The sequence below is a fragment of the Megascapheus bottae genome, chromosome 6 (assembly GCF_031878675.1).
Source record: "Megascapheus bottae isolate mThoBot1 chromosome 6, mThoBot2.hap1, whole genome shotgun sequence".
Taxonomy (NCBI): Eukaryota; Metazoa; Chordata; class Mammalia; order Rodentia; family Geomyidae; genus Megascapheus; species Megascapheus bottae.
In genome coordinates, this window is record NC_143514.1 from 77,031,121 (window position 1) to 77,049,958 (window position 18,838).

The 18,838-nt window shown below is 42.8% G+C and overlaps 1 protein-coding gene across 6 annotated transcripts in view; it reads right to left on the bottom strand.

Moving 5' to 3' along the window:
- The window catches only part of Vps13d (vacuolar protein sorting 13 homolog D), a 246,715-nt gene that overhangs the window by 220,826 nt on the left and 7,051 nt on the right, over nucleotides 1–18,838 (bottom strand). For all 6 annotated transcript variants that reach the window (XM_090335790.1, XM_090335789.1, XM_090335788.1 and 3 more), the window contains exons 3-8: nucleotides 15,591–15,668; nucleotides 12,647–12,837; nucleotides 12,469–12,549; nucleotides 7,183–7,299; nucleotides 4,492–4,596; nucleotides 894–1,064 (exon numbers count right to left, since the gene is read on the bottom strand). In XM_090335790.1, the coding sequence (XP_090191916.1) occupies nucleotides 894–1,064; nucleotides 4,492–4,596; nucleotides 7,183–7,299; nucleotides 12,469–12,549; nucleotides 12,647–12,837; nucleotides 15,591–15,668 (743 nt within the window). The remainder of the gene's footprint in view (nucleotides 1–893; nucleotides 1,065–4,491; nucleotides 4,597–7,182; nucleotides 7,300–12,468; nucleotides 12,550–12,646; nucleotides 12,838–15,590; nucleotides 15,669–18,838) is intronic.

The window sequence follows — 18,838 nt, forward strand, 5'->3', positions numbered from 1 at the left end:
AGAGATACTGTGTTAGAATAAATACATTTGGCCTGGAGCTGGTAGCTCATGCCTGTAATGCTAGCCATTCAGGAGGCTGAGAAGTCTGTGAGACCCGTTCCCGCAATGAATCACAGAAAAGCCAGATGTAGTGCTATGGCTCACATTATAGGGAATTAGCCTTGAACAAAAAGAGCCCAGGGATAGCACCTAGGCCCAGGCCCAGAGTTCAAGGCCCAGAACCAGCCAAAAAAAAAAAAACAGAAGGAGAAGAATATTTGATTCTTTCACTAAGACCTATCCAAAAGGATAATTTGTATTAGTCAATTTGCTAATTTCAAATCCAGTGCAAAACATCTGTAGAGGGGGGCAAAACTCTCTGAATACTGTCATGTACTTACATTTACTCTCATGTTCTCTGCTTGGTACTTTAAATCATGAAATTAATCTGAGATGACATCAATTTATGTATAACTGAAAATGGGTTTGTACTGGATGTCCAAGACCCACACCTATAATCCTAAACTATTCAGAAGGCTGAGATCCAAGGATTTCAATTCAAAGCCAGCCCAAGCAAGAAATTCTGTGAAACCCTTATATCATATATCATATATATTTTTTTCTTCTTCTTTAAATTATTTTTAAACCAGAAGTGAAATTGTGGCTCAAGTGGTAAAGAGCTAGTCTTGAGCAAAAAAAAACGAACTGCACCTAGGTCCCAGGTTTAAGTCCATTGACCAGCACCCAAAAAGAAAAGAAAAGAAAGTGTGTTTTGCAACTAATATAATTTTGAACTGAAGGGAACCAGACCCCAGCCCATGCTTCCTGCCAAGGACGCCACTAAGTAGCCAGACCACCATTAACATTTCATTACACCCAGTAAACTGTCTAGCAGGAGCCTGAGCCAGAGTTACCTGAGACAACTTCAAGGGAATGGTCTCTAACTGAATGTCACATTCGATTCGGGGCGTGTGCCGGGATCTCAGCGGCTCCTTGGAGCAGTTTCTCTTCAAGAGGGCAGATGCACAGACAGGCTCTAGGACGTAGTGGTGACTGCGGCTCTCCATGCTCCTGGCCATGGCCTCCTGCATGTCAAGGGAACATACGCTCTGATCAACTGGCCTTCTTTCTTCCTATTATTCAACACAGTCAAGCTAAGCCACAAGCTATGTCCTAACAGCAAATGTTATCTAATTCCAGCATGTTATATCAGAAGCCACAAATAGGATAAAATTATACTCTAAAGCTCCCTAATATTTTTTTACATGTTACTTACATATAATGAATTCACATGGTTTAAAAACTTGAAAGGTAGCTGGGTACCAGTAATTCTAGCTACTCAGGAGGCTCAGATTTGATGACCCAGGTTCAAAGTCAGCCCCCAGGTAGGGGCCCCAGGTTATATCCAATTAACTTCTTTAAAAAAAAAAAAAAAAAAGGTCGGGACTTTGGCCTAGTGGTTAAAGTGCTTGCCTAGCATGCATGAAGACCCGGGTTCGATTCCTCGGTACCACATACATAGATAAAAGCCAGAAGTGGTGCTGAGGCTCAAGTGGTAGAGCTCTAGCCTTGAGAAAGTCCAAGGACAGTGCTCAGGCACTGAGCTCAAGCCCAGGACTGGCAAAAAAAAAAAAAAAAAAAAGTGGGGCTGGGAGTTTGGCCTAGTGGTAGAGTGCTTGCCTAGCATGCAAGAAGACCCGGGTTTGATTCCTTGGTATCACATATACAGAAAAAAGCTGAAGTGGTGCTGTGGCTCAAGTGGTACAGCACTAGCCTTGAGGAAAGCCTAAGGACAGTGGTCAGGCCCTGAGTTCAAGCCCCAGGATTGGCAAAAGAAAGAGAGAAAGAAAGAGAAAAAGTGGCGTTGTAGCTCAAGTGATAGAGTGCTTGACTAGGACACAAAGAAAATAAGAGGTAGGCCCTGAGTTATAGACACTGAACCAGGGAAAAAAAAAATTTTAAGGTGAGAGCCAGCTGCATGGCAAATGGAGACAGGAGGAAACAGTTCAAGGCTAGCCTGAGGCAAAAGCTCTTGGGAGGGATGGGGGGGGAACAAAACTGATCTGGGGATGTGGCTGTGGCTCAAGTGGTAGAGCATAAGAGCAAACCCCTGAGTTCAAACTCGAGTGTGGTTAAAAACAAAAAATTATATTAAATTTAAAAACCTACTCTCATTTTCAGCTACCCACCCACTTGCCCTCACTAAATTTAAAAACCTACTCTCATCTTCAGTTACCCATTTGTCCTCCCTAGAGGCAACCAATGGGCCCATCAGCTGCTCAGACCTCCACCAGAGGTAGTGTGTATGTACTTGGGAAAATTTGTAATGTTCTGTTTTCTTGCACAAATGCTATAAAAGCTGTTTCATCTTTTTTCTGTTTAATGCTTAATACTACATCTTAAGAAACTATCAGGCCGGGAGTTTGGCCTAGTGGTAGAGTGCTTGCCTAGCATGCACAAATACCCGGGTTCGAGTCCTTGGTACCACATACATAGAAAAAAGCCGGAAGTGGTGCTGTGGCTCAAGTAGTAGAGCTCTAGCCTTGACAAAGTCCAAGGACAGTGCTCAGGCCCTGAGCCCAAGCACAAGACTGGCAAAAAAAAAAAACAAAGAAAGAAAGAAATAAACTATCATATATTCATCATAAAAACTTTACTAGCACTGGGCATGATGGCTCATGCCTATAATCCTAACTACTCAGGAGGCTGAGATCTGAGGATCTCAGTTCAAAGCCAACCTAGGCACAAAAGTCCGTGAGACTCTTATCTCCAATTAATCACCAGAAAACTGGAAATGGCGCTGTGCTCAAGGGGTAGGGTGATAGCTCAGGGACAATGCTCAGACCCAGAGTTCAAGTCACACAATCAGCAACAACAACAACAAAAACTTCAATAGCTACATAAGCTTCTACTATCTATATAGTAGAAAATTCAGTTCAAATCCTACGACTGACAAAACAAAAACAAACAAAAAAAAAAACGTATATACATACAAAATTCATTTGATCAAATTAGCAAAACCAAAAGCATTCTGTACAACAGCCTGCAAACCAAGGACAACCTTGAGTGGAGTTTTGAAAAGTGCATCTACTTTCTCCACTTCACTTAAATGTCTATAGCTCTTTTACAAAATGATTAAACTAAGTATTGCTATCCTTCACAAAGATTACTTTATATCTAATTCATAACTTTTTTTTTTTTTGCCAGTCCTGGGCTTGAACTCAGGGCCTGAGCACTGTCCTTAGATTTTCTCAAGGCTAGAGCTCTACCACTTGAACCTCAGCACCACTTCCAGCTTTTTTCTATGCATGTGGTACCAAGGAATCGAACCCAGGTCTTCGTGCATGCTAGGCACGCACTCTACCACTAGGCCAAACTCCCGGCCCCTAATTTATAACTTTCTAATAGCTCTTAAAAGAATATGGGGGGGCGGGAGTTTGGCCTAGTGGTTAAAGTGCGTGCCTAGCATGCATGAAGACCCGGGTTTGATTCCTCTGTACCACATACATAGAAAAAAAGCCGGAAGTGGTGCTGAGGCTCAAGTGGTAGAGCTCTAGCCTTGAGAAGATCCAAGGACAGTGCTCAGGCCCTGAGCTCAAGCCCAGGACTGGCAAAAAAAAAAAAAAAAAAGAATATGGGGCCGGGAGTTTGGCCTAGTGGCTAAAGTGCTTGCCTAGCATGCATGAAGACCCGGGTTCGATTCCTCGGTACCACATATATAGAAAAAAGCCGGAAGTGGTGCTGAGGCTCAAGTGGTAGAGCTCTAGCCTTGAGAAAGTCCAAGGACAGTGCTCAGGCCCTGAGCTCAAGCCCAGGACTGGCAAAAAAAAAAAAAAAAAAATCACTAGAAGTGATTTTTCATCACAAAATAAGGCAGCAGAGATCTCTTCAAGAACGAGATCACATGGTGGTCAAGAGAACAGATAACTGTAAAATGCCATAAGTAGAATACTACATGGAATTAAGAAGCAGTAAACTAGCCAGGTGCCAGAAGTTCATGCCTGTAATCCTAGCTGATCAGGAGGCTCAGATATGAGCATCACAGTTTGAAGCCAGTCTGGGAAGATAGTGAGCATCTTATCTCCAATTAAGCATCAAAAGAGCCAGAACCAGAAGTGGAGTTGTGGTTCAAGTGGTAGAGTGCTAGGCTTAAGCAAAAGAAGCTCAAGAATAGCACCTAAACTCTGAAGTGAACTCAATCTTGAGTCCCAAGACTGGTACACACATGCATGCATGCATACACACACACACACACACACACACACACAGAAGCAATAAACTAGCATCATAAACACACCTTAAAAGCTTAACTTTGAGTAGAAAAAAAGATATTTAGATACAATATTTTTCAAAGTTCCAGACAAAACAAAAACATGAGGCAAAAACACTTGAGAGTAGATGCTGGTGAGGAAGAGGGGGATAGGACCCACTTCAGAAGACAACCAGCAAGGTAGCAATCTACAACACTATGCTACAAGGTTCTCTTGCAAAGCCCCAACCATCCAACCATACCTGTAACTCCGCCTGAGGCAAATCCCCCAGTAAAGTGCAATCGACATCCCAATAGATGCTGAACTCAGCCACATCTAATTGCTTTTTCCGCATTAATTTATGTACCTGAGATAAGAAAAATAGGAGAGAAAGTAGATGATTATCTTCAGTCTTGAGTATATATGCATTCTTCCAACAAACTATGTGTGAAATATCATGTGTCAGGTATTTGGCAAGGTGCTGGAGGTATCAAACTGAACTACAACATGGCTTTGCTCTTACAGACTTTAAAAATCTAACCATCAGGGAATATAAACATAAAAAATAATAGCATAGGAGCAGCACAAGAATAATATACAAGAGAGACCAGGAGTTTGGCCTAGTGGTACAGTGCTTGCCTAGCATGCAGGAAGACTAGGGTTCGATTCCTCGGTACCACATACATAGAAAAAAGCTGGAAGTGGTGCTGTGGCTCAAGTAGTAGATCTCTAGCCTTGAGAAAGTCCAAGGACAGTGCTCAGGCCCTGAGCCCAAGCCCAGGATGAACAAAAAAAAAAAGAAAAGAAAAGAAAAGAATAATATAAAGGATGCTGTGAGCAAACAAAACTACCACTGTGCAGATGATATCAAAGCACATGCAAGCTTCACATAAATGCTGTGTGAGAAAAGACCGAGCTGACACAAAGGCCTCCTGTCTTCAGAGGATGGTGAATAGATCTGTGTAACCACAGCCCTAGATAACAAGAGGCGACAGTACTGATGCAAGTGTATGGATAAATATTTGGCCTAGGGAGTTACTTAAGTAGTAAAGAAAATAGCTTGGAATGTTACGAAGTATTTTGGATCATTTTCTATTCCTCACCTCCTTCCTCCCACAATAAGAAAAGTTATCATCAAAGCAGCTGGTGCTGGTGGCTCACACTTGTAATCCTAACTACTCAGAAAGCTGATATATGAGGGTGGAAGTTCAAAGCCAGCCTGGGCAGAAAAGTCTTACCTCCAATAAACTACTCAAAAAAGCCACTTAAGTAACACTGTGACTTAAGTTATAGAGTGCTATCCTTGAACACTCAGGGCCATGAGTTCAATCCTCAGGAACAGCAAAAAAATAAATAAATAACCAAAGCAAAAAGGATTGGAAGTTATGACTCAAATGGCAGAGCACCTGCCTAGCAAGCTTAGGACTTCAGTTAATATAATACTGCCAAAAGAAAGAAGACGGTTGCAGGAAAAATCAGCAAGCCATTTTAATCAATTGGACATGGATGATGAAAAATAAATGGAAAGGACTTCTAGAAGTTGGTGCAGGATAAAAACACACCATGGAGCAGGAAGGCAAGCTTTGTCTTTAAAGAGCCAGGGTCTTACTCTACCATTAGAGCACAAGCACCCCCATAATATTAATGAGTACAGCTGGGGTCCAATCAGACTGGTTTACAATAACAGATGGGAGGGAGCACATGAAGCTGGGGGTGAGGCAGGCCATCCTTCCAGCTACTGCTCTACACCTGATCTTCCTAGTACCACTTCATCTCTCTGCAAGATCTTCCATTGCAACATGAAGTTAATTGTGAGTGAAAACAAAGGAGAAGACCTGAGAAGATGGCTTAGTGGTAGAGTGCCTAGCATGCATGAAGCCCTGGGTTCAATTCCTCAATACCACATACACAGAAAAGACTGGAAGTGGCACTATGTGGCTCAAGTGGTAGAGTACTAGTCTTAGGCAAAAGAAGCTTAGAGACAGTGACTGAGTTTAATTCCCAGGACTGGCAAAAAAAAAAAAAAAAACTAAGGAAAATTAAAGGCATTAAACATGTAAAGCACTAAGGATAGTACCCAGCACATAAAATGCCTCAAAAGCTATTTGTTGATTGTCTTAAACATAAAAACTATAAGATGCAACTATTTTGGGCCAGGTTGCTACACTGAACACCAGTGGACCAATCCAAAAATGAACAGGGAGTTGAGGCCAGGAGTTTGGCCTAGTGGTAGAGTGCTTGCCTGTCTGTTCTCCTGTATCTTTTATAATTAACGTGAGTTCTGCAAATCAGCCTGGCAACGTATCAAATCTGGCAACAAGTCACAGAAAGTGTGACAGAAGCACAACTGAAGTCTTATGAATGGTATTTGAACTGGTAGTGATCTTCTGGGCCTGAATGTTAACTTTTAGGACTTTTACTAACTCTGGTCAGTGTCAGAACCATTTAGCAAAAGACAAGTTAAGCATGGTGGGACATGTCTGAAATCCTAGCACTCAGGAGGATCTCAAGTTCAAGGCCAGCCTAGCCTAGAAGACCCTATCTCTGGGGGGAAAAAGGGCGAAAGGGTGAAGTTTTATAAAAACGCTACAGAGGCATCCCATAATTAGTTTAAGAATTGTGAATATGAACAATCAAAAAGATATACAACTGAAGATATGGAAAACATCAACATCACAGGTGGCAGCTGGAACTATGAAAAAGTAACATACAAGAAAATCAACAAGGAAACCCCTTCTATGCCTCAGTTTCTTTGTGTACAAAAGGAAAGGTCCATAGCCAAAGGCTGGAGAATTTTAACTGCTTCCCTTTTTCAGCAAATGAGTTGTATTATCCATAGACAAGAGATGTACACCCCACACTCCATTCTGACATAGCCTAAGTGAAGAGAGGCAGAGCCCCAGCTCCCAGACCTTTGCTTTCTCCCCAGCTTGTACACAAACTTCATACTCACAGGCTCATTCACAGCATTCTGCATGGACACATTCTTAATGCATACGCCAAAGGCAAAGGGATGAGAAGGATTGGTCACACCATCTTCAAAGCGTAAATGGACATCTTGAATTTTTAGCTGCAAAAGGGAGAGAAAAGAAAACAGATACCTGCTGCAGGTGAAACACTACAGGTAGCAGCTGAAACTCCCCTCTACCCGCCCACTCCAGTCACAAAAGTAAATCACAGAAAGCTTTTTTTGTTTGTTTTTTTCTGGGTCATGGAGCTTGAACTCGGCCTGGGCACTGTGCCTGAGCTCTTCAGCTCAAGGCTACCACCCTACCCCTAGAACCACAGCACCACTTCCCATTTTTTAGAGATTAATTGGAGATAAGAGTCTTAGGTCCTTTTGTGCCCAGGCCAGCTTTGAACCCTCCTGAGTAGCTAGGGGTAAGCCACAGTGCCCAGGGAGGGGGGGGCTTGAACTCTGGGCCTGGACACTGTCCCTGAGCAGCTCAAGGTTATCGCTCTATCACTTGAACCACAGCACCACTTCTGGTTTTTTGGTGGTTAATTGGATATAGAGTCTCATAGACTTTCATGCCCAGGCTGGCTTTGAACCGCAATCCTCAGATCTCAGCCTCCTGAATAGGTAGGATTACAGGCATGAGCCACTGGCAACCGGCTAACAGAAAGCCTTTTATACAAACCGAACGCACATATATTCATATGCTAAAAGTCCTTAAGAGAGCTGTCATCACAAACAGCACATGTATGGCAGGTCTTTGTGACTAGTGTTGTCTCAAAAAAAAAAAAAATCTACCCACTCAGGAGGCTGAGGCAGAAAGAGGCTCTTGTTCAAAACCAATCTAAGTTATATATCAAGACCCCATTTCACATATCAAAAATAAATAAATAAATAAAGTAAAAAGGGAGTAAGAGGCCAAGATTTTGAACTCACACAATGACAGTTGCTGGAGGGGTTATGGAGAAAAAGGAACCCTACTGCACTGCTGGTGGGAATGCAGACTAATTCAGCCACTCTGGAAAGCAGTGTGGAGGTTCCTTAAAGAACTGAAAATAGATCTTCCCTATGATCCCGCCATACCACTTCTGGGTATCTATCCTGAACAGCATGACCCAGGATATTATAAAGACACCTGCTCAGCTATGTTCATCTCTGCACTATTCACAATAGCCAGGCGATGGAAACAACCCAGATGCCCTACTGCAGATGAATGGATACAGAAAATGTGGTATATATACACAATGGAATTCTACATAGCCAACAGACAAGATAAAATAATGGCATTCGCAGGGAAGTGGATGAATCTAGAGCGAATCATGTTGAGTGAGACAAGTCAAGACCAAGGGAACAAAAGACGCATGGTATCCTTGATATGTGGTTATTAAATCCAAAGTGTACAACAGCGAGGACTCAGTAACTGCATCCCAAAGCAATGGACATGGTAATGGAAATACAAACATAACTATATAGACAATAAAACCTATGACTCTAAAATCATAATGTTTTATTTCATAAACTGATATGTTTCTATGACATACAAACCTTTAGCCTAATTTTGATTAAGTTCTAAAGACTAAGTCCCAGAGAATGTAATTAGAGATTTCCTCCTTGAACAACTGTTTGTTAAACTTGTCATTTAAAATATGATGTAAACATAAGCCATATAATTAATCATTGTTGTTCTTAAGGTACTATGTTGTCTCTCATCACTTCTACTGTCCCTTGGTTATCTCATATTGTTACACTATCTCACTTTGTTACATGATATGTCGGATATAATTGTATTTGGTTATCTGAAATTGGATAGGGAAGGGGGGGAGCAAGATGAGGGGTGGGGGGGAGGGAAATGGGGACCATGTGAAAGGGTATCAATGTGTGGGAATTAAGGCACCATTTATCTGGCAAATATCATGTAACCCTTCTATTAATTACAATAAAAAATATATTTTAAAAAAAAAGGAGTAAGAGGAAGCTACAATACTTTCAGGAAATCATTTCAGAAGATAACAAAAATATTTCACAGTCACAGATAACAAACAGGTCCTGTGCCTCTTGTTCAACTTGGTTTCTGTGGCCCCATATCTAATTCCAAGAATATCAGCAAAGAGTATAAACTTTCTATATATCTACATATGTATATTTATCCTTGACACTATGGTGGGCTAAAGCAAAGATATTCTACTTCAAGAATTAAAAAAATAGTTACAGGCAGGGAGTTTGGCCTAGTGGTAGAGTTCTTGCCTAGCATGCATGAAGACCCGGGTTCAATTCCTTGGTACCACATACATAGAAAAGAAAAAAAAAGCTGAAAGTGGTGCTGAGGCTCAAGTGGTAGAGCTCTAGCCTTGAGAAAGTTCAAGGACAATGCTCAGACCCTGAGCTCAAGCCCAGGACTGGCAAAAAAAAAAAAAAAAATAGTTACAGTCAAGAGCTGGTACTGGGCACAGTGCCTCACGCCTGTAATCCTAGCTACTCAGGAAGCTGAGATCTGAGTGTCAAGGCTCACAGTCAGCCAAGGCAATACAAAGACAAGAGACTCTTATCTCCAATTAATCAATAGAAAATGGGAAATGTGGCTGTGGCTCAAGGGTAGGGCGGTAGCCTTAGCTGAAGAGCTCAAGGACAGCATACAAACCAAAGTTCAAGCCCCAGGGCCCTTCCCCTCCCCCCCAAAAAAGAGCTGGTGACTCACGCCTATAGTCCTAGCTACTCAGAGGCTGAAATTTAAAAATCGCTGTTCAAAGTCAGCCTGGGCAGGAAAGTCAAACTGGAAGTAGAGCTGTGGCTCAAAATGGTAGAGTACTAGTCTTGAGCAGAAAGGCTCAGGAACAGTATTCAGGCCCTGAATTCAAGCCCTACAACCAAAAAAATGCAAACGAACAATGGTAATGGAGGGACCGGTGATGGAATGTGTACTAAGCAGCTCCATTCCCAGCACAGGGAGAGGGATGGAGGGAGAATGGGATAAATATGGCCAATATACATATGTAAAAAAGACGCAAATCAAAACAACTATGATGGTTATATTAGAGATTTGGCTATTATCAAAAGAGACAATACAAGTGCTGATGAGGCTATGGAGAAATTTCCTATACATTTCTGATGAAACTGTTTTGATAATCAATTCTGATCATCCATTGACTGGATTGACAAATACCCAGGACACCCAGTAAGACATACCTGAGTGTGTCTGTGATAGTGCTCCCACACAGTAGGTCATGAGGACTCTGGCCTGAAAAATGGGTTAATCCCTTGACAGATCATGATATGGTGGTATTATTGGACATGGTAGAAGAGAAGGGGCAGGCCTAACTAAAGGAAGTAGCTAGGGGTTTGGCCTGGATCCTCTATCTTGCTCTGGCCCCTTCTTATTCACTTTCTTTGCTTCCTATTTTCCTTCCTTGCTTCCTGTACAGAGGAGTAGGTAGCCTCAATCCATGCTTCCATTACCATGACGCCCAGCCTCACCACAAGGTTGATGGACTGACACTATGAGCCAAAATACAACCTTACTCCCTCAGGTTTTTTGTCAGGTATTTAGATCAGCAAAACCATTTTTCTAAAGATCAGAAGTTGCTAGGATTGGGCTAGGAATGTTGCTTAGCGGTAGAGTGCTTACCTAGCACACATGAAGCCCTGGGTTTGATTCCTCAGTAATACATAAACAGAAAAAGTTGGCAGTGGCACTGTGACTCAAGTGATAGAGTGCTAGCCTTGAGCAAAATAAGCTCAAGGACAATGCCCAGTCCCTAAGTTCAAGCCTGAGGACTGACCAAAAAAAAAAAAAAAAAAGTTGCAAGGATGACCTAATGTATTTATCAAGCAACAAATAAGCACTACTATTTTAAGTCTTTTACCCATTTCCTCCATGGGGATTAGGAAGTGTTTCTCTTCTCCACTTCTCTATGTTGACTCTTACTGAAATAAATCCTTGATAAGACTTTCAGAATAAATAAATAAAAGCCTATAACAATAGATAACTTTCTGAAACAGAATTCAAAGCAGTCATCTGAAATGTACCAATCCTTTTGCCAATGTTATATAAGTGTGAAACCATCAACCTCTGTGTTTTGGGGGTATGGAGAATACCTTAAACTCATTAGACCTGGGTTGCCTTGACACTACAAAAAGACATTGGGCTGGGCCAGTGGCTCATGCCTGTAATCCTAGCTACTCAGGAGGCTGAGATCTGAAGATCAAGCTTCAAAGCCAGCCCAGGCACAAAAGGACCTGAGACTTTTATCTCCAATTAACCACTAGAAAACGGAAAGTGGGGCTTGGCTCAAAGGCAGGGTGGTAGCTTTGGGCTAAAGAGGTCAGGGACAGCGCCCGGGGCCGAGTTCAAGCCCCAGGACCCACCAAAAAAAAAAAAAGACACTGGAAGTCAAGAGCATGTGCTAACTTTCATGACATCCATGAAAATGAGCATGGCTCCTGATTTGATTTTCGAAGGCAAAGCCAAACTTTAACTACAGTAGAAAACATGGCAAACAATCCTAGCACTGGACCTCATAAACTGCCTGACACCAGGTACAGTGGTGAGAGGTTACACACCTTAGTGCACTGCCCATAATTTACTATGTAATACATAGACATCATGTCCCCAACCTCTCATTTTTACAGATGAAGAGACTGAAATCAGGGGAGCTAAATGATTTGAACTGGAAGCACAATCATGAAGGCTTAGGTAACCTGGCTTCTGAGGAGACATGTCCTTTAGCAATATTCAAAAAGCAAGTGCTGTTTAAGGGCTGGGAGTTTGACCTAGTGGTAGAGTGCTTGCCTAACTTGCACAAAGACTGGAGTTCCAATTCCTCAGTACCATATACATAGAAAAAAGCCTGAAGTGGTACTGAGACTCAGTGGTAGAGCTCTAGCCTTGTGAAAGTCCAAGGACAGTGCTCAGACCCTGAGCTCAAGCCCAGGACTGGCAAGGAAGGAAGGAAGGAAGGAAGGAAGGAAGGAAGGAAGGAAGGAAGGAAGGAAGGAAGGAAGGAAGGAAGGAAGGAAGGAAGGGCTGTTTAGAGAAATGGAAGGGCTGTTTAGAGAAATGGAAGTGAAACAAACTCCTACACACATCAGCTGAAACAAGAAAAACCTGCATCTGCACCAGAGCCCAGGACTTGCTTTTCAGGTTTTCCCTGTGGCAAGGCCTCCAAAACCAACACCTTCACTGAGTTAACCCATAAGAAACAAGGAAGCTTTTTGCTTGAGTAAGACACATCTGAACTTGAAAAATCCCTTTCATGTTGATGCTTCATGAAGTTCAACAGGACTCACTTCAATGTTCTCCACAATGCTCGTAACCACTGAGGCCGTCACTGAATACCAGTAGGACTCCCCTTTCTGTTGGCGTTCGTTCTGCAAGGGAAAGGGCCACCACGGTCAACACACCCCAGTGCTAAGACACTTGAAACATCACCACAACTGCCCCCATGATAAAAGCTCTGTGCCTTGCCTTCCATTTCTCCTCCAAGGCTTGGAGCAGTGCTTTCTTGCGTTCCCTTTCCAACAGCTTCTCCTTTTCATCATTGAAGTCCTGTATTTTCTCAGGGGCTCCAATTAAGTGAAGGCTAGAGATGGAGATGACCCAAGGGTCCACATGTGGGCGGTAAAAGGGGATCTGAAGGGTCACTTTCCCAATTAAGCCTGGGAGGAGAGAGAAAGTCTTGTTAAATGTTTGTACACCTTTTAGCTCTATTTCTTCAAACTTTCCTAGTTCACTTTAAGGAGCATGTATTACTTTTCTTTTTTGTTTGTTTTGACAGTACTGGGATTTGAATTCAAGGCCTTGGACTTAGAAGGCAGATACTTAGCCCAGTGCCAGTGGCTAACACCTGTATTCCTAGCTACTCAAAAGACTGAGATCTAAATTTTCCTGGGCAGAAAAATTCTGACACTCTTACAGCTAATTAACCAGGAAAAAGCTAGAAATAAAGGTGTGATTCACCTTTACTTGTAGAATGCCAATCTTGAGCAAAAAAGCCTAAACGAGTGCAAGGTCCTGAGTTTATGGCCCAGTATCCACACACATATACATTAAAAAAAAAAAAAAAAAGGCAGATACTTGGGGCCCAGGGTGTGACCTAGTAGTAGCATGCGCAAAGCCCTGGGTCCAATGAAATAGTGGAGGTGTGTTACAATGTGAGTCACAGGGACCAGCCACTCTCTATTTTATTATTTTTTTTTAATTTAGTTATTTATTGCCAGTCCTGGAGCTTAAACTCAGGGGCCTGGACACTATCCTGGGACACTTTTTGCTCAAGGCTAATACTCTGGCACGTGAGCCACAGCACCACTTCCAGCTTTTTCTGTGTACATGGTCCCAGGGAATCAAACCCAGGGCTTCATGCATGCTAGGGAAGCATGCTACCACTAGGCCAAACTCCCAGCCTTTTTTTGTTTTAATTTAAAAAACTAACAAGAGGTAGCCAGACACTGATGGCTCATGCCTGTACTCCTAACTAATCAGGAAGCTGAGATCTGAGGATCATGGTTCAAAGCCAGCCTGGGCACTAAAGACCATGAGACTCTTATCTCCAATTAACCACCAGAAAACCTCAGCCTTGAGCTGAGGAGCTCAGGGACAACGCTCAGGCCCTGAGTTCAAGCCCTAGGACTGATTTAAAAAAAAAAAAAAAAAACTAACAAGAGGGACCTGGACTGTGGCCTAGTGGTAGAGTACCTGCCTAGCATGTACAAAGCCTTGGGTTCTATTCCTCAGTATCACATACACAGTAAAAGCCATAGGTGGTATTGTAGCTCAAGTGGTAGAGCGCTAGCCTTGAAAAAAGCTCAAGAACAGTACCCAGGCCTTAAGTTCAAGCCAAGGACTGGCAAAAAAAAAAAAAAACTAAAAAATTTAAAAACTAGGGGCCGGGAGTTTGGCCTAGTGGTTAAAGTGTTTGCCTAGCATGCATGAAGACCCGGGTTCGATTCCTCGGTACCACATACATAGAAAAAAAGCCGGAAGTGGTGCTGAGGCTCAAGTGGTAGAGCTCTAGCCTTGAGAAAGTCCAAGGACAGTGCTCAGGCCCTGAGCTCAAGCCCAGGACTGGCAAAAAAAAAAACAAAAAAAATTTTAAAACTAACAGGGGCTTGGAAGTAGCTCAGTGGCAAAGCACTTGCCTAGCAAGTACAATGTACTGGGTTCAATCCCCAATACCAAAAGGCTGAAAAAAGAAAATATATATAGAAAGATATATAGATAAGATAGATAGATATGTACATATAGTTTAAAAAACAAATGGGCTAGGAATGTGGCTTAGTGGTAGAGTGCTTACCAAGCATGCATGAAGCCCTGGGTTCAATTCCTCAGTACCACATAAACAGAAAAGGCCAGAAGTGGCACTGTGGCTCAAGTGATAGAATGCTAGCTTTTAGCCAAAGAAGTTCAAGGACAGTACCAGGCCCTGAATTCAAGCCCCAGTACTGCAAAAAAAAAAAATTAAACTGAAGTTTTTTAAAAAAAAGAAAACAGGCAGCAAATTGAGTGTGGTGGTATACACCTGTACTCACATGACTTGGGAAGCTGAGATAGATCCAGACTAGTCTGGAATACATAGTAAAAACTCTAACAAATAGATAAGGGGGGCACAGGGCACTGAAGGCTCATGCCTGTAATCCTAGCTACTCAGGAGGCTGAGATCTGAGGATCATAGTTCAAAACAAGTCAGGTAGGAAAGTTTGTGAGACTCATCTCCAATTAGCCACCAGAAAAACAGAAGTGACTCTGCTTAAAATGGCAGAACACTCATCTTGATCAGGAAAGCTCAAGGACTGAACCCAGACCCTGAGATCAAGCCCTACATACCAACAAAACGAAAAGAATGGACTTTCCAGCTGTGGTGGCTCATGTCTGTAATCCTGGCTCACTATACCACCTAGGCTAGCCTGGAATTCACCAAGCTCCTACCTCACTCAGCCTCCCAAATAGCGCTAGATTACAAGTCTGAACAACTGTACTCAGCTCTTCAAAGACTCCTAGGTTGACAGACTAGTAATAGGTAATTTGTTCAAGGGCATCCAGCCAGAGTGGCAGAAACAATATAAACCCAAACATACTGTTCCAGAACCCATGTCTTGGGCAAAACTCTGTCAGTACTATCAAAATGAGTCTCTGAGAAAATAAACCTCTTATGTCTAGAACTGAGACCCCCTCGTATCACCACTTAAAGAGTACTTACTATATATGCAGGCTTCCTCAGAGATCTGATTTAATAAGTCTTGGAACCCCCACCCAACACTTCAGGTTATCCTGACATAGGCAGCCCAGAGGCCACACTGCTCTAAACTCTGTTTCTTATCCTTCTGTTCTTGGTCACAGAGCTACAAGTCTCTGTCTCCATGTCCCTAATATCATGAGACCCAAAACATTCTGCCCCTCCTTCAATTCTACATACCAGCTTTGACTTCAAATGGTAATTCCAGTTCTTTCAGGGCATCTTTCTTTAATGGGAGGTTTTCTAATTCAACAGCACCTGAAAACAAAAGAGCATCATAAAAGTCATCCAACCAGTATCTTTTTTTTTTTTTTTGGTGGGTCATGAGGCTTGGTCTCTGGGGCTGAGCACTGTCCCTGAGCTCTTCAGCTCAAAGCAACTACCCTACCCTTGAGCCACAGACCCACTTCCTGTTTTCCAGTGATTAACTGAAGATAAGAGTCTCATGGTCTTTAGTGCTTGGGCTGGCTTTGAACCTTGATCCCCAGATCTCAGCCTCCTGTGTAGCTAGGATTATAGGAATGAGCCACCACGCCCAGCCCAACCAATATCTTAAGTGCCCACTGTGTGCACAACACTGAAGAAAGCTGGAGAAGACTATGGGCAAGAATGCCACCAACATATGTTTTATCTGTCGCACTGCATCCCTGACCACCCATTCTGAACTGTACATGTCAGCTGGAGCTCACCAGCCTTCTAGAGTTGAAGGCTCAAACTTTCTAAAACAGGCTAGATGGCTTTATATGGTGCCTACTTCACAGACTCTCTTGTTTCTCTCCTTATCCCACCCCTCCTCTGCCTTCCATCCCACTTCTTTTTTTTTTTTTTTTTTTTTTTTTTTTTTGCCAGTCCTGGGCTTGAGCTCAGGGCCTGAGCACTGTCCTTGGACTTTCTCAAGGCTAGAGCTCTACCACTTGAGCCTCAGCACCACTTCTGGCTTTTTTGTACATATGTGATACCAAGGAATCGAACCCGGGTCTTCGTGCATGCTAGGTAAGCACTTTAACCACTAGGCCAAACTCCCGGCCCTCCATCCCACTTCTTGACACAAGTTTCAATATATTGCCCAAGCTGGACTCAAGAACCCTTCTTAAGTAGGTGGGCTACAGGTGTGCAGCAGTGTGCAGCAGATATTTGAAATGTAAAAAGCCATCCTGAACCAGCAAGTAAGACTTGGCCTAATGGCCAGTTTGCAGACTCACAAACACATACACAATTTAGGCTAACATGTCCTACAGGACTATGAACATCTAACTTCACTAGGATAAGAAGCAGGATCCTAAGCCCCACCCCACACGCACACCAAATCAGAATCTCTAGGATTAAACAGGTATCTGCCACTTTTAACAAACAACTCCTACCCTCAACCTTCCCTTCACCCTACTCCACAAAAAAAAAAAAAAAAAAAAAAAAAAAAAAAAAAATCAGCTGGGCACAGTGGCTCACACCTGTAATCCTAGCTACTCAGGACACTGAGATCTGAGGATCTAGGTTAAAAGCCAGTCTGGACACTAAAGTGCATGAGACTCTTTTTTTTTTTTTTTTTGCCAGTCCTGGGCTTGAGCTCAGGGCCTGAGCACTGTCCTTGGACTTTCTCAAGGCTAGAGCTCTACCACTTGAGCCTCAGCACCACTTCCGGCTTTTTTCTATGTATGTGGTACCGAGGAATCGAACCTGGGTCTTCATGCATGCTAGGCAAGCACTTTAACCACTAGGCCAAACTCCCGGCCCCAGTGCATGAGACTCTTATCTCCAATCAACCACTAGAAAACCAGAAGTGGCGCTGCGGATCAAGGGGTACAAGAGGTAGGGTGGTAGCTTTGAGCTTAAGAGCGCAGGGACAGCACCCACACCCAGAGTTCAAGCCCCACAACCGACCAAAAAAAAAAAAAAAGAGTATGGCACACAGAACATTTGAGAGCCCATGAACTAAATAAAACTTATCACCAAAAGGAACTGTGCTAGCTCAAGCCTGTAATCCAGGCTACTCTAGATAGAGGCAGGAGGATCATGAGTTTTAAAGCCAGCCTCAGGAAATTAGTGAGATCCTATCTCAAAACCAAGCAAAGGAAAACAAACAAAAGGGCCAATAGTATTGCTTATAAGGTCCTGAGTTCAATCCCCAGTACCACAAAGGAAAAAAACAATAGAGCTGATCACTGGTGGCTAAGCCTGTAATTGTTGCTATTTAAGAGTCTGAGATCTGTGGTTTGAAGCAAATCCATGCAGAAAAGTTCCCATGAGACTCTTCTCTCCAATTAATCATCCAAAAATCACAAGTAGCACTGTGGCTCAAGTGGTAGAATGCTAGCCTTGCACACAAAGAGGCCCAGGGACAGTTCCCAGGTCCTGAGTTCAAGCCCCACAATCAACAAAAAAAGAAAGAAAAGTGTATTCTTCCTTCCAGAGACTGCCTGTACATGTTCTCTTCTACACCTCCATTCTGAAGCATAACAACTGACCAGAAAGACAAGGCAGGACCAGGAGTACTGCTCAGAGTCCTGTTCAGATCCACCTTCATGATGACTTAAACCCAGAAATGCACAGACCAGGGGACAGGCAGAGGTTATTTTCTGCTAGTTTGGACCTGAAATGTTCCCTGATACTATATGTTAAGGGCTTGGTCCTGGCACATGGTGCCTCTAAGAGGTGGTAGAACCTTTAAATAATGGATTATAGTAGAGGGCACGCTCTCATAGGGAATACTAGGACCAGGGGCCTTTCTTGTCTCCATCACCCAGATGCCATTGCATGGACAAGCTTCCTCCACTAAGCTGTTATGTCCTCTACTAGGCACTTCCACTTTTTTTTCTTGCTGGTCATGGGACTTGAACTCTAGGCCTGGGGGCTATCCCTGAGCTCTTCAGCTCAAGGCTACCGCCCTACCCTTGAGCTATAGCACCACTTGCAGTTTTCTGGTAGTTAAATGGAGATAAGAGTCTCAGGACTTTAGTGCCTGGACTGGCTTTGAACTACTCAGCCTCCTGAGTAGCTAGAATTACAGGCCTAAGCCACTGCGCCTAACATTTCCATTATTATATCCTGTCTTGTCACAGGGCCAGAGGCAACAAGACCAAGGAACCATGGGCTGAAGCTCTGAAATTGACTCTAGTTAAACCTTTCCTTTTTTTTTAGATCTACTTTTAATTTTATTTTATTTTATTTTTTATTGTAATTAATAAAAGGGTTACATGATATTTGCCAGATAGAAGGTGCATTAATTCACATACACTGATACCCTTTCACATGTCTTGGTACCCATTACCCTCCCCCCCACCACCCCCACCCATCTTGGTTTTCCCCCCTTCCCTATCAAATTTCAAATAACCAAATACCTTTCCTCTTTTTATGTTGATTATTTCAGATATTTTATCACAGTAATGGAAACTGACTAACATTCTTTCCCAGTCATGCAAGCTATTCATTCA